At 40.2% G+C, this 15,475-nt stretch overlaps 1 protein-coding gene across 1 annotated transcript in view; it reads right to left on the reverse strand.

Annotated features, from left to right (window-relative positions):
- Positions 1-15,475, reverse strand: part of LOC121304832 (latent-transforming growth factor beta-binding protein 4) — a 61,727-nt gene that overhangs the window by 23,455 nt on the left and 22,797 nt on the right. Inside the window, exons 5-9 of the mRNA XM_041236241.1 lie at positions 12,519-12,689; positions 6,920-7,141; positions 5,686-5,918; positions 4,847-4,949; positions 165-233 (exon numbers count right to left, since the gene is read on the reverse strand). Coding sequence (XP_041092175.1) covers positions 165-233; positions 4,847-4,949; positions 5,686-5,918; positions 6,920-7,141; positions 12,519-12,689 — 798 coding nt within the window. The remainder of the gene's footprint in view (positions 1-164; positions 234-4,846; positions 4,950-5,685; positions 5,919-6,919; positions 7,142-12,518; positions 12,690-15,475) is intronic.

Consider the following 15,475-nt stretch of genomic DNA (forward strand, 5'->3'; position numbering starts at 1 on the left):
AGCAAGACAAGTTCATTTCATTGTATTCTTTGTAGGTTCTTCCCGGACAGTCGCTAGAGGAGCCTGTGAGGTATTTAAAGGGTGCAGAGATTACCAGCCTCTAATTCCTTCAAGGAGCTTGTATCAGGGGTGGGAATCTACGGAAATGAACAAAGCAAACTCACCCACACACTGTGTCCCATTAATCCTCTCGAAACCCTTCAGACAGCCTCCATCCACAGCAACATCGCTCCCTGAGGGTGAAAACTCCAGTCACTTCACTGGGTCACTTTCCAAATAAGAGCAACAGAGCACTGTGAAAGTGCATTGCAGAAACATGACCTTGATGAATGGGATACAAAACTACAAATCTTAACAAGAGGTACATTAGTGATCTTAAGCCACACTGGTCCCTATATTCAGAGATATTCTTTATAACGCTTTAAACTCATGACTTCGATTCTGTATTCATGAATATAAATTGTACGGTTTCTATAGTTAAAGAATGATAATATTTTTAAACCTACTATTCCCAGACACATTACTTGTATTTTTTATTGTCTCTTCTGTATAATAATAATAATAATAATAATAATAATAATAATAATAATAATAATAATAATAATAAAGCAGTAATGTTCAACACAGTTGTCCTTACGTTCAAGATAATGAACCCTCAAAGCTCTACAAGTAAAGCCTGCTGCAGAGAATACTAATGCCACTATAAACCACATGTGTTTGTGCATAAATGTATTTTCAGAGGGCACCGACATGTGGGATAATGACCACTACCTTCCAAGTAGATTATAAAAGCTATTAATTCACTGGTACTGCAAAGTATTACCAGTGTTATGATGTAGCGGCAGGTTTGAAATCTCAAAGCCCCATGGTTGTCTGCCAACTTGTGCTAAATTAAAAGTGTCATTTATTACTCGGTGATTAAAAATGCCAAACTTTTAAGAAAACAGCCAGGCACGTAGTTTAAGCTTGCTGGTTAACCATTTCACAGCTGGGGGTCATAGGTCACCTGCCGATTTTCGTTTTAAGGGGTTAGACCCAAATCGTATTGAACATTTTAGCAAAGTAACAGATGGGGCTAAAGAAAAATAAACACCTGCCCAATTAAAGCAGGAGAAAGGTGTCTGTTGTCATAGAAACGAGGCCTGCTTTCAGAAAAGACAAAAAGGGTTTATTCTGTTACTTGGACAAAACATGCAGCCATTCAAAGCTATTGATCTGTAAAACAAACTATATAAATAAGTATTTATAACCTGCAATAAATGGATTATTACTATTATTGTTAATAATTTTAGTAGGTTGAACACAATTTTTATCAAACTGTCTGATTTAAAAAAAAAAAAAAATGTGGATTTATATTTTGACTTACATAATACAACAACTCCAGGCTTTAAACATTAAATCACACAGTCCTTTGACATTATAACTTATACTGTATTCCAAAAAATGGCTACGTTTAAATTGCACGGCTTAGTTTAACAGCGTTTATGTGATGAACAGTGTTGTCTGATACACTGCCTAACACTTGCTGACAATTATCAGGTACCAAGAGAACCTCAGAAAGCATTATTAACCTCATCCCACCCCATCCTTTCCAATTCCAAACGCCTTTCTTTCCTTTTGTCGAAAGAAGGTGTCAGAGGCAATGAAAAGCAAGCGTGTTGAATCGTCTTAACACTACAAAGTGGTAAAGACTGCAAAATCCGGTAGAGAGACCCTCTAGTTTAAAATTTGCTGGCCGGCCCCAAATGGAAAAAAAAAAAAAAAACAACCAAAAAAAACCTCTTGGTATTTCTCTCACAGACAGCTGGTATTTCAGGATGAAAGTGTGCCTGGTTAAGCATCTGCAGGTGTGTAATAGCGCAAGGTGTACTCCACATGTGAAAATCATCATCGCACTTACCTACTTATTTACTTATGTAGTTTCTTGCTTTCTTTCTTACTGTCTTTTCTTTTCTAAATTTCTTATTTACATTATTTCTCACGTTCTTATGTATACTTTCATACATAAATATCTTTCTTTTTTTCTTTCTTGACTCTCTGTCTCCTAAAAGGTGTAGCAACTATAAGTAGCTTATAAATTTCTGTAACATGATTTTGTACTGATCAGTGTCTTTGAAATAGTCCATCTCTTGTCAATCTAATATGTCTATTAACTAGTATCTTTAATATACATATATATTGTATTTCTCTCTCTCTCTCTCTCTCTCTCTATATATCTATATATATATCTATCTATCTCTATATATATATATATATATATACACACACACACACACACACACACACACACACACACACACACACACACACACACACACAACACTGAACAAATCTGCTGTTTATCTCAACAATTCCAGCTTCCAGTTAGACTAGCTGTGTGGTTGCTTTTCTTATACGTTCCAGATTGTGTGCTAATGCGGTCCCAGCAGCACACAGCCCATCTCAGCCTGAGAAAGCTGTGGAGGGCCTTGACTTTGACTGCAAACCCTCAACGGTGTCAAGCCAGAGGGGTCTTTTAAATGAGTTAAGAGCTATAAACCCAAGACCCTGCTGGCTCTTAAACCTGCGCCAGACCCTATTTGCAAGGGTCTGTCTAGCTGAACACTGGCTCACTGTTAAAACTCATTACCCCAGGTTATGGTATCAGCGAAAAAAAAACAAAAAAAACAATTCCTTTGGGAATAAATAACAACCGCAGCTAAGAAATAATGGTCTGTTTTGCAGTTTATTGATCATAATATGCTGATTACGGTGCATTAGGCTTTAAAACTTTTTAATCTATCTTGTACATGGTCTTTTCGGGTTTAAACTACAGTCAAACTGCATAATATCACACCTGTTTTTGTCATTCTATGCTTTTTATAACTGCACTGGAATGCACATGTATAGTATTTTAGACTGACTGCAAGTATAGTGTACACTCTGTAAAAAAACAGTATTTCTGCTCACTATTCTATAATATAATACCTAGTACTATGGATCATATTCCAAAGGCGGCAGGCATATTTGTTAATCAACACTTCTGTTTTAATGCATGTTTTATTATAATGTTTATTCCCAGGTTATTCGTGAACTAATCAAGTCAACTCCCTTTTTTGAACTAATATTAGAAGGGTTTGCCTTTTCAATCACACAAGTGCATACTAAAGGACAGTGCTATGCAACATAGCAAGTACATCTTCAGGTAAATGTTTTTTCAGAAAATACTGGTGTTACACCATTTTGCACATTTATTCTATCCTACTTTTTAAAAAAAAATAAAATTCTATTTTTAGAGTTTGTGACACCAGCCTAGCGAAAAAGGACAAGCCTTCATGCATCGTATTGTGATGGGATACAGCCAACAAAAATATTGGACAAATATGGAAACTACTGATGTGATTTTAAGTCTTTGAAGAGCAACTAAGAGTTTTGTGCAGCGAGCAAGGTCCACTGGTATTAATATTCTGACCATGCATGCCAAACCCTGGGTTATAGAACTGTGGATTGTTAGCATGTGATTGTGGGTGGGGCACGGACCCCCATGGTGTTTATTGTTGTGGCTGCATTAATTACTTTGGAAATGTTCCCAGGAAAGAGGTCATTTCGATTCTTGCTGTAATGATCTGTCAGTTGTCATCTGAACGCAGCCGGTCAGGCTGAACTGATTAACTGATTGCTAATTAAGCCTGTCCCTCCTGTATTTGAGCCTGTCCCTCCTGTATTTAAGCCTGGCCCTTTGTGGTAGTTATGTAGGATGTGTGCTCTCCTGCTCTGGTTAATAGTATTTTGTTTTTTATTTAATTTAATAAAAGTGCGCTTGAACCACACCCTCTGACTCCTGCTCTAGTGTTTTAGAACAGCGCAGTGTTTTTATCCAGTGCAGTCAAACCTTCACATAGCTGTTTTTAAAAAAAAAAAAAAAAAACAGAAAAAAAAAATAAAAACAGAATTATTTATGTTCTTACCAATTCATCAAGGAGAAAGCAGGTGAATTTGGCACTGCATGCAGTGTCTTTTATGTAACATCAGCTCTTATGTAAGGGTTTGAAAGAAGCTACAGATATAGCGCACTGGCTAACAGCACAAGTACTTTGTCCAGCATTGAGCACACACTGGAGAAATGAGTACAGTGCAGAAGTGCAGCTGGACAGAGTTTAATAGCTTGATTCCTTTTTCCAAACGGACTGACGCTTTCCAAGTCTAGCTGTTGTCCAACAAAAGTTACGTTGGCAGACTGGAATGCAGCAAACCACATTCTTTCAATGCAAAGTTTTACGACTTTTTAAAACTTTTTTTGGAGGGGTTTAGTACTTTAGCAATTTTGTCTGGTCTGGTTTTTTAGCAAGCCCCCCTAAGCTTAATCTGATCTGTGTTTAAACTGCTCAGTTCCTTTGAGGCTTGTGAGCAATGCTAAGAGGGCCTAAATCCTTGAGTTAAAAGCTTTAATCTCAAGGATTAAAGGACTGAGAAGTAAAACTAAATCCGAGTGTAGCAGGGAGAGCCAGGACTGCAAAATGCGATTCTACCAAACCAGTGTAAAAAAAACAGAACTGTATTCTACCTTGTAGAATAGATGTAAAATGTAGCAGCATCTTGAACAAATGCTAAATAAAGTTAAAAAAAAAATAAAAGCCCTTCATCTTTTAGTGCTATTTTGTCCTTTTGTAGCCTGTTCACGAAGAGTGACATCGGAGCTGTAAAAGGAGATGGGTCACTTCTTAGCAGGTACAGAACCTCGATGATCATTCTATGGTTCTTGTGCTACCGCTGCTTCTTTAGTGCAGATCTGCTGTAGTTCCAATCAGTTCAATGCAAGTTCAGCTTGGAAGTGCCCCCTATTTGCTGCAGTACAGTGGAGACCTACCCTGGTTGGATGTACACAGGGCACACTCGCTGATGCCCCAGGCCTTCCCCTGACCCCGGCAGCAGATCTCCTGAGTCCTCAGTCCGGGCAGAGGGGAGCTGCACTGCAAGACGACAATGAGGGGAGGAGAGAGAGTTCATTTACTGAATGCAGCAGTCCTGGAGGGCTATTCCACTCCAGGTTTAACAGGTAAAATGAAACCTACTTCAAGGTCTGGGTGGAGGTTTAGTTGGTTAAATGATTTAAAACAGGGTTGGACAAAGACCAGGAGTAGAAGTACTAGCTTTGGCCCCCCCCTGTAGTAGTGCTAAAAAAGAAACTCTAAAGAAAGCCATTTACTCCAAATTCCCACTGGCGAGCCTTCCATATTGATTAACAGTGTGTGTGTGTGTGTGTGTGTGTGTGTGTGTGTGTGTGTGTGTGGAGGGCAGGTGCTGATCCTCGCTGAAAGCAACACATTAATGAGTAGCTTTATTAAACACCTAAATTATTAAAGGCAATTATATATGGCTATGAGTATCTTACTCCCCTAAGTTGACATTCAGTGTCGGCTTTCCAGCGTCTTCCATTTGAAAACCAATATTTAAGAATAAATGACTAACCTTGGTGGTACTTTCTTAATTATTACAAGAACTGTCTATGAAATCCCCTCACCCTAATTAATCACAGCTTGTAGAGTTGACCGTTTTATGTGGGGGTCTAACCCTATTCAAAACACCAGGGATATTTATTTAACGGGACTTAAAATCCAATAATTGCTTTGATTGCACGACTGAGAAAAATAGTTCAAAATGTCTCATTCTGTTTTTTTAAAGGCTCGGTTCATGCTGGTGTTTCACCTGGCCGTTCCGGACTTCTTGGAAGCAGTATCCGAATCCAGATGACTCGAAGTAGCTGGAGTCTCCGCGGATGGTCTGAGCCTGGATCCTGGGCAGCGGCACCCTCCTGTCTGCGCTGGCATCGCCCTGCCCCTGCCCCTGCGCTGGTCCCTCTCTCACACGCTGCACCTGGTGTATATTCACGCTGGCCTCTAGGGGGTGCTGCACATGCACCTTCACCACCTCCGAGCCTCCTGTTGGAAAGAACAATATTTTACAACATGAGGTAAATGAAGATTAAACAGATGCTTATATCAGGGCTCCAGATTCCAAATGTCGGTTTAAACACAATTTATTTCGTTATATAAAGGAAATGTTCCATGGATGTTCATTAGGGTGATTGCAAACAACCCACTAGCCCCCTTTTCAAATGTATTGCAAAACTCGGTCCAAAAACCCATAGCTTATTATTTCACTTATTAGCTACTGGAACTAAGCCTAAAACAATAACACTTGTAATGCAGTACAGCATTTGGCTTTGGTTGCTCTTTAAAAGAGCCTCCTCTTTTTAAAAAGACTTCAACGAAGATATTCTGTCTGAGCTCAACCCCTGTAATTAATATATTACAGGTTGTTTTTGTTTCCAGTTTGTTTGGCAAAATTGACGTCCATTTGTTAATTGCCTCCTAAGTATTTCACACCGTCTGGTCATGCCAGTGCGACAAAATAACCGCTCCCCTGTCTGAACAGCTGCTGCCCGGGACAGAGGATCCCTTTGTGCGCGCTGTAGGAAGTAACGTTTCAAAATAACTGGCAGACTGTTTAGATTGAATGAAAACACCTGTTTCTGAAAACATATAAAAAAAAGGAAAGGAAAAAAAAAAAACTTTTCAAACAAATTAATCTTGCTGTTGTCCCGAGATACTTTTGGGAACGGAAACAGGCATATCGAAAAGATTCTGAACCTAAAACTGCCAATCAGAATATTACAAGTGCAGTCCTGGTGCATATCAAGGGACGATGACAGCTGCAGAGGTATTGGGACATCTGAAAAGTGTCAAGATGCACAACAACTTCCAGTAGACTTTTGCAATATCATTTTATATTTCTTTGACTACATGATGTTAAATAAAAGCTCTAATATATATATATATATATACACCCCCATGTCTCCCCTGGTGTGCTGCACAGTGGCCTGAAACCCAGTCCTCTGAAACCAAGTCCCAAGCCTCAATACCAAGACTGTGTCTCTTACCACTTTGCTGTGATTGGTGGTTGTGCAGTGGGAGGGTGTACACAGACTGTGTCAGCCCCCGCTGATTGGATGATGCTGCTCTGTTCTGGGCCGCCCCCTCTATCTCATTGGCTGAGGAGGAGACCGGGACGTGGCAGAATTTCCCAGTAAAGTTCGGTGGGCAGAGACAGCGGTCCTTCTGCATACAAATTCCACCGTTCTGACACAGCAGCGGGCATAAGACTAGAAAAAACAAAACACACTCACTGGGTTCAAGGTTTTTGTGGTATTCTGTACATATTCTTAAACACGTTAATCTCATTAGGGTAACACTTTACATAAAGTGTGTCTCTAATTGCTGTGTATTTACACAGTACTTACTTAGCAAATGCATGTGTACTTACACATAATTACAATGTTATTATGCACAGTTTCAATGTAATTAATACAGAAATCTTTCTGCACAGTATAGCCCTAACCCTAACCCTAATCTTAACCGTTTTCGGATATGTACTTAAATATACAGTGAAAAAAGATTTACACATTAAGTACATTGTAAAATGTAATGGTGTGTAAGTACTTTACTACGTAATTAGAGTACTTCATTAGTGCAATTCTTTTTTATCTTTACAACCTCTTATGTAGTTTCAGCAAACCAAAACACAGAGTTTGTTAAAAAGGTTTTTAAGCAAGGATCGATCTTTCAGAAGTGAAACCATTATTCACAATCAGTCACGCCTCTGTCTAGAAGGATATTTAAAAGGGATTATTTCAGAATAATTCAGCTGATATTTGGTTCAAAGCCCTTTTTGAAAAAAATTGTTCATGTTACGCTTTGCCACGTCTAACCCCTGATAAACAGACAGAAATTGCTAGAATTTATCCCGTAAATGGTTTCCTAACCTATCTCCACTCAGACAGCAGGGTTTCTATGAATCATTGCACTTTGCCTTGTAATCAGGGTGTTTAGCGACCTTTAAAGTGTGCAAGAAAATGAATTGCAATCCCGCGGAGTAAATGAACAGCTAAAAACCATCTTGAAAATGGCTTCCACAATTCTCAAATCCGTGCAGAGTTCCAGATCCTCCAACTGTATCAATGTACTCAGGATATCTTTTCCATTATCTTTTATAACGCCCGCGTTCTCGGCAGAAGCTGCCCACTGAGAGCTCTAATGAAAGGGTGATTGATAAAAAGATTGGAAAAACTGAGTTAGTTACCAAAGTCTGAGGTGTGATGAACAACTTCACAGCAGGGACGGGGCAATATATCCTCTCACAACTGGGGGTCCGATTCATGCCAGAACGTCTTTATTCTCACTTCTCAACCATGATTTTGTCTTTCCCACAAAAGCTGAGATAATGCCCCCTTTGTACTCTGAAATCCAAGCTGTGTACGCTTCTTCACATAACTAGAAGATTAACGATGGGATTTTTATTATATTGCTTCTCTGGTACCTTGTAGTCCCTTTGAGTGCAACCCTAAAGGAGCCCTGACAACGCGAGTAGATTTCTGGGGTAGCCTTTTTTAAGGATCCAATAAAACATTCTTTGGGGTTAACTTGATCTGATGAGATCGGTATCGGAAGGTTCTGTGTATGGTGCGGAAATATTATATAAAAGCATAAAGTAAAAAAAAAGGGAAAACAGCAGGTGCACTGTAAAGCAATAGGAATTGCCAAGGAGGAAGATCTGTGGGATCTATCTAGCCGAGACTCAAAGTGTTTGTGAAACAAATCACAGCCCCCGATCCCCTGGTACCAGCATTGAGAGGAGCTTTTACACGGCCGCGGAGGATGAAATACGACTGTGTGGCTCACAATCGCACACATTAAACACCCATTAACCTGCTGGTGCCACTTTATTTTTTATCTTCCTGGGCTGGAGTTGAAACTCCTCCAAAATCCACACGGATCATTCATTTTCAGTGCTCTGCCCTTCCTCTGAGGGAGTTCCTGCTCCAGAGCCCAGCAGAAAGCATGCTTCAGCACCCAGCCCCTCCAGATTGCCAACTCAGATTTCTACCTGTGATAACAGTGGATGCTTCCATTGCAAAGGAGCGCCACTAGTGGAGCTTGCAGTTCTAAAGCAGTTAGATTTCTTTTGCAGGGGCTTGGGGCTGTTGCTGCCTATTTTAAAGTGTCTGTTTTCAACACAAGTTGAAGGAGCAGACGGACGTTTTGTTTCAATTGCCGAAGAAAAGGGGGAAAGCCTATTGTGCAATGATATTCAATGCAAAGATTTTTACAGTGCAGTTACTGCAAAAACATCAGTAAATTACGCATATAAATATATTGGATCTGAAGCACAGAAGACAGCTTGGGCATGTGTTGCTCATTAGACTCCATTCCAGGCTCCTGAATTAGATATTTGCCCCATCTTCTAGTTTTTCTGTTTAATATAACTCTTCTGCATGTTTATTGCATTGCACATGTACAGTGTAATAGACTGTGTGTTGAAAATCTTATTTTTTGTTATTATTAATCAAACCAACCAGCTTATTCTTTCAAGGTTTTAGAAGAAACAAAACTGACCATTTAATTTCTTAGAAAAGGTATCCTGTGTTTCTTTTTCAAATTTATATTTGTATTACATTTTTAAATAACATACACACAATCTTATAATACAAACATATTCTCAAATATATAACTTTACCATTGATATATGTACAAATCCACAGCCCATAATGATATGGTAGTAAGCCAACAGTAATTAATATCATATATCTATTTCTGTAAATAGTTTATAAACGGGCCCCACAATTTAAGGAAGTCGTTAAATTTTCCTTTATCTGTCTGGTAGAGCCTCTCCAGCTGTAATACATTTAGCATTAGATGTTTTTCATTCTGTGAAAGTTAGACTGGCCATTTCTCTCCTTTGCAGTATTCGAGGGTACTGCGTAAAAGTTCAGAACAGTTTCAGATTTTGTTACAATCTGGTTTCCCCGCTTGCAAAGGTAGTCTGGGATATGAGTGCTCCGTCAAGTTGAGCGCCTGCTATCATGCACCATTCACACTCTTGATAAATCTTTCAAGAACACGTTTAAGCGAACAGCTAAGTGCTCTCAGCCTTACAGACTGCACCAAGTCAGGCTTTATTTTCCAACACATCCCTAACAAAAGAGGTGTCTATGTGGATAAAAATCTATGTGGTTTAATTAAGAACTCAAAACCGTGAAGGATCTTTATACAGATGTAATGAATCACCCCTGTGTGGGAAGCACACAGGATTAAAGGAAGGTTACATTTAGTTCCACCACTGTTTGGATCATTACACCCCTGCAACAAATCACTCAATTTGTTCTGAAGGGGTTGAGGGAAAGCATCGCGTCATTCCTGCCAAACTAAACGACAAGAGGAAAGACCGCTGTGCCCTGAGAAGCATCGCAGTGCTGGAGCTGAAGCACTAGCACTCTCTGCAAACATTTCATCGCAAATCAAAGGCACATACCCCTCAGCTCTGGAAACAAGCCTAGGGGCGTGTGTCGATGCCCTAAAGCAGAGTTTCCCAACCCTGGTCCTGGGGACCCCCTGTGGCTGCTGGTTTTCATTCCAACTGGGCTCTAGTTACTTAACTAGACCCTTAATGCAAATGATAATTTGCTTAATTAGACCTTTTTTATTTTAGTTTTCAGCTCTTAAACAGTTGCAGAGTTCAAGTTACTTATAAAATGTTATAGCTAACTTGAAATATGCAAGAGCTGAAAACAATTAAAAAGGTCTAATTAAGGGTCTAGTTAAGTAATTGAGAACTCAGTCGGAATGAAAACCAGCAGCCACAGGGGGTCTCCAGGACCAGGGTTGGGAACCAGCAGCCACAGGGGGTCCCCAGGACAGGGGTTGAGAAGCACTTCTCTAGACGACTGGGGTCTTAATGCAAAAGTGAAATGAAACTGCTTTCAAACACGTTTCGCATTCCACTCCGACCAGACATGATTTCCTGGCAATTAGATGCCCCTGTTTTAACATTAAAGAGATTCATTCCCAGGTGCTGTAATATGGTAGTAAATGGGCTGTTTATCCCAGCAGGGTAACAGTCGATCAAATCGACCCCCTCAGTTTTACACTCCTAATTTCAGAACTCGGGGGAAAAAAAGGAATTAAAAGCTAAAACTATATGAAACTAAGTGAACTTAACAAATGAATCAGCTTCTTATTCAGTGTACCGTCTCTATAAAAGCTGACCACAGTATTTTTACAGTTTTACCAGGATTTTCCCAGCATGCACTAGTAAATCATGCAGACCCTTCCTCACAAGACCTGCAGCAATATCAGGTAATTTTTTTTTTTTTGATCGTCCTTTGTTATCCGGGGTAGTGACAAGAAAGACGTTGTTTACATGAATACTCGTGGAGAACGTTGTGGAGAGAAAGGTAGGAATTTATTGAGATGCATCTCACACGCCCTGTTGTGCTTTCATTTTTAGTTGCTGTGCTTTTACTGCGGGGAAACTTTTATAAGGGTTACATTACACTGAAAAAGGCATTCACCAAAACCTTGGCTTCATTTCTTATCATTTTACCTTTCAATGCATTTTACCATAATAAATGTTGTTCTTCTGTAACTTTATACAAGATCAAATCTAAATAAAACATGGACTTGCGAAAGGTTATTTTAAAATTATTTTTACTTACGAAAACAAAAAACGAATGACCCTTACTGAATTTAATACAGTCAGTTTCATTGTCGTTCAGTTGACAGTATCTATCAAAGCACAGTATACTCGCCTTAGCTTTCTCCCTGCTAAACCAAGCACTGGAAACACGTGTTCTAAAGAACACATTGGTTTAACAAGTGCACGCTAAGGAAGGGGGAGACTTTGAACTTCAATCAAACAGACCTGGTGTTCAAGTTCAAGGAATTTCTCAGCCATACACAGTATGTGAAGAAGACCGGGGAACACAGTTAAATGTACTGTAAAGGGTCTTTCATGTATGCAGGGGTGTGCTGATAAAATACAGTGAATTGCTGATTCATAATGAACCCAGGTCTATAACTACTATCAGCCAGACGGATGAGTTTAAAACACATTTCCTTCAACTAATCATAATACATCATGCTGGTAAACTAGACCATTTGAGATTATAATTAACCATTTTGATATTCTGGGTAGTTCTCTAATTATGAATTTCAACATGAAAAAAGATTTATATGAAATTAAAAAAAAAAAAAAAAAAAAAAAAAAAACCATGACACACTAGAAAGAAATCAGGAACAAGTTTGACCAAAACTTAAAAAAAAGTACTTTGCTAGATACACTAAAATAAATATGAAAATGTCCAGTCATTTGTCAGTCAAATCAGTTTAAAGATAATGGAAATAATTCAAGCACATTTATCCCTAAACATTCCATTTGTTCGTTTTTGTTCTTTAAAATAGACGCCCTCTAACGCTCTACACAGAAAGAAGGAAGCGAGAGAGACAGAAAACATCTTTTGAGGGTTCAGCTCCCCATGTACTTTTTCTCTACACAGCTGCTGAAGACTTTAAAACCTGAAGCCCCCTTCTCTCTCTCTCTCTCTCTCTCTCTCTCTCTCTCTTTCTCTCTCTCTCTCTCTCTTTTAAAGTTCAGACACTTTCCCTCAAATCGTATCTTCGTAGGGAAAATAAACACCTACTCACAGACTCTGAAGCCAGCCCCTGGTGGTGAATGCCCCCTCTCAGAGCTGTAGACGGTGGTGACATTGCCTCTCTCGCAGTGGTTGGTACAGTGACCCCTGATGCAACGCACCTTGCAGATGGTTGGAGTGAACAGCACCTTAATGCGTTCGCCCGCAGGGTTTTGATTCCTAGCTGGGGAGGGGAAAAAGGCAAAGAAGTAAAACAGCAGGGCAGATCGAAGCAGGTCCATGTCTCTGTTCATCCCAGAGGAAACGTCGGAGAAGAACTTCTCTTGCACTGCTCACCCACTGTGAGTCGCTCCCCTTTTCCCAAAATACATGATGACCAAACAGAAACACAGACACGCACGAAAAAAAAAGAAAGCAAGCAAGGTTCTAAGCTTGCTTGGAAACAAATGCTCCTCCACTTAATTGGAAGCACTATACAAAGCATGCACTGGGCTGGGATCCAAACACAATGTTTGTAAGGGTTCCCATCTATCACGCCACTCTCTTAACCCTTCACTGTGCTGGACTGCTGCAGAATGTTGTGTTTTTTTTTTTGTTTTAATTTGTTTTTTGCTAACCTGTGCTGAAAAGCTTTTAACCCTTTCACTGCCAGGCAAAAAAAAAAAAAAAAAAAAAATAGAATGCTGCCACTTTGCAGGGTTAGACATTATAGTAAGCGGTAGTCATTCAGCACCAAGGGCGGAAATGCAACTCCCATTGCATGGCAGTTTGATCCATTCCTGATTTCACTATTAACAAGTTCATTTCTACAAATACACTCCATGGTAGTTCTAGTAAAGGGGAAACTGTTTCAGTAGTGCATGTATATATTTGTGGCTGTCACTACAGGAATGGAAATAAGACTCCCATTCCAAAGACATACACTGTAAAAACCTTTTGTATAAACCTATTTTCTAAGTATTTTAGGGGGGAGCGACTTAGTAAACCTGAATATTTGGACTCAAAAAGAGGTTTTTGGGGGGGGGGGGGGGGGGGGGGGGGGGGGGGGGGGGGGGGGGGGGGGGTGGGGGGGGGGGGGGGGGGGGGGGGGTGGGGGGGGGGGGGGGGGGGGGGGGGGGGGGGGGGGGGGGGGGGGGGGTGGGGGGGGCCGGGGGGGGGGGGGCCGGGGGGGGGACCAAGCTGCCAGCTGAATATGTGACCACGGTGAACTTTTCAACACCAGTGCGTCTTAGAATATATGCTGACCACAAAATGTATAGACATATTACGATAGAGAGAGAGAGAGAGAGAGAGAGAGAGAGAGAGAGAGAGAGAGAGAGAGAGAGAGAGAGAGAGCAGGTGATTGTGGAGAGTGTGAGCAGTTATTGTCTGGATCTTGGAAAACTCTTGGTTTGGAGTAACAGGACAGTGAACACTGTGCTGCCCTGTACTGTAATTAGCAATGATGTCATGGAACTGTGTCAGATCCCATCTGAAACCAATCCTGTGTCAAACAGCATGACCGGCTATTGCAAGGGTTGTATACAAACTAGAATAAACCAGCACAGACATGTGTAAAACATTCCGCAGCTGTGCAACGCTGCTTTAGTGTGCATACATGTGAGCATGTCCAACACAAGCTGCACGAAATCTGCAACATACTGCAGGATGCCTTTGCATTTATAGCACTGCTGTCCTTATGGCAGGCTTTAAAAAGTACCCAGTAACAGAAAATAAAAAAACTGCGATAAAACAAATTGCATGCTTTTTCTGGCATTTATGCACATTTTTTTGTTGTATTTATAATAAGAGTAAGCATGATAATGCGTGTAGTTATTGATGTTACTTTTTTGTGGAATTGTAACTGCTGCTGCATAACTGTGACTGTAATTAGAATTATCAAATATGTCATCGTAGTTGTACTTTCAGAAAACAATCCTGCTGTTATTGTAATTGTTGTGCTAAAGTTCTGCTAATGGCAGCCTCATATCTTTGTCGCTGTCCTGTATTATAGACCCTGTGCTTTGCCGTTGTAGTGCCATTGCCTGCATCTGATTTTACTGTACCTTATAACTGCTCTTATCTGTAATGTGATAGCAGAGACTGTACCATAACGCCTGCTACTTGATCTGTAAGTAAGGGGATACTTTCACCCTGGTAAGGATTAAGAGGTCAACAAAACCCCCTTCTGGTTAAGGGAATTGAAATAATAAATAATAATAATAATCATAATAATAAATTGACACTGAAGATTATTTGATAAGGGGTCCCGAAGGAACGACAGCCATTGAGTGTTTTCACTCCCACCTCTTCTTTCTTACTCCCTCCTTCCTCTCTCCTCTCTCTCATTCCCTCTTCTCCCCTTCCTCCTGTCCCTTCTCCCCTCTCCTCTGTCCTCTCTCCTCTCCCTCTCTCCCCTTTCTTCTCTATCCTCTCTCCTCTCTCACTCTCTTCCCTCTCCTCTCCCCTTCCTCCTCCTCTCCCTTCTCTCCTCTCTCCCCTCTCTCTTCTGTCCTCTCTCGAAAAGAGTTTGACAGAACTGTCTAACAGCTGACATCAGGCAGCCTTGCTGCTCTCACAGATGGCTGCCAGATATGCTTATTATTTTTACTTACAAAAGTGGGGTTATGCTCCATATACAGCCAGACACCACTGCACTTGAGCGTCTACACAGCAATAACCCCAAATGAATAAATCACCTTGCTTTGAGAAACACAATAAACATGCAGTTTTGTGGGGGCTCGTTTTGTTCAGGAAATCTCTGTAATATAATAATTCATGGCCGCAAATTCCTAATGAATGGCTGTGTTTGTGTTCTGATTTTTTTCAAAGAAAAATTTATTTGGTAGTTAGTGGGTTAATCAGTGTTTTTTTTTTTTTTTTTTTTTTTTTTTTTTTTTTTTTTTTTTTTTTAATTCACTTGATGCCCAAAATGTAACTTTGTTTATTTTGCAGCGAGCAGCATCACATTGCTAAATAAATGAGTAAACGCGACGTTGTCTTTGGGTTTCGCTCAGGTTAAAGGCTTTT

The sequence above is a fragment of the Polyodon spathula genome, chromosome 40 (assembly GCF_017654505.1).
Source record: "Polyodon spathula isolate WHYD16114869_AA chromosome 40, ASM1765450v1, whole genome shotgun sequence".
Classification (NCBI taxonomy): domain Eukaryota; kingdom Metazoa; phylum Chordata; class Actinopteri; order Acipenseriformes; family Polyodontidae; genus Polyodon; species Polyodon spathula.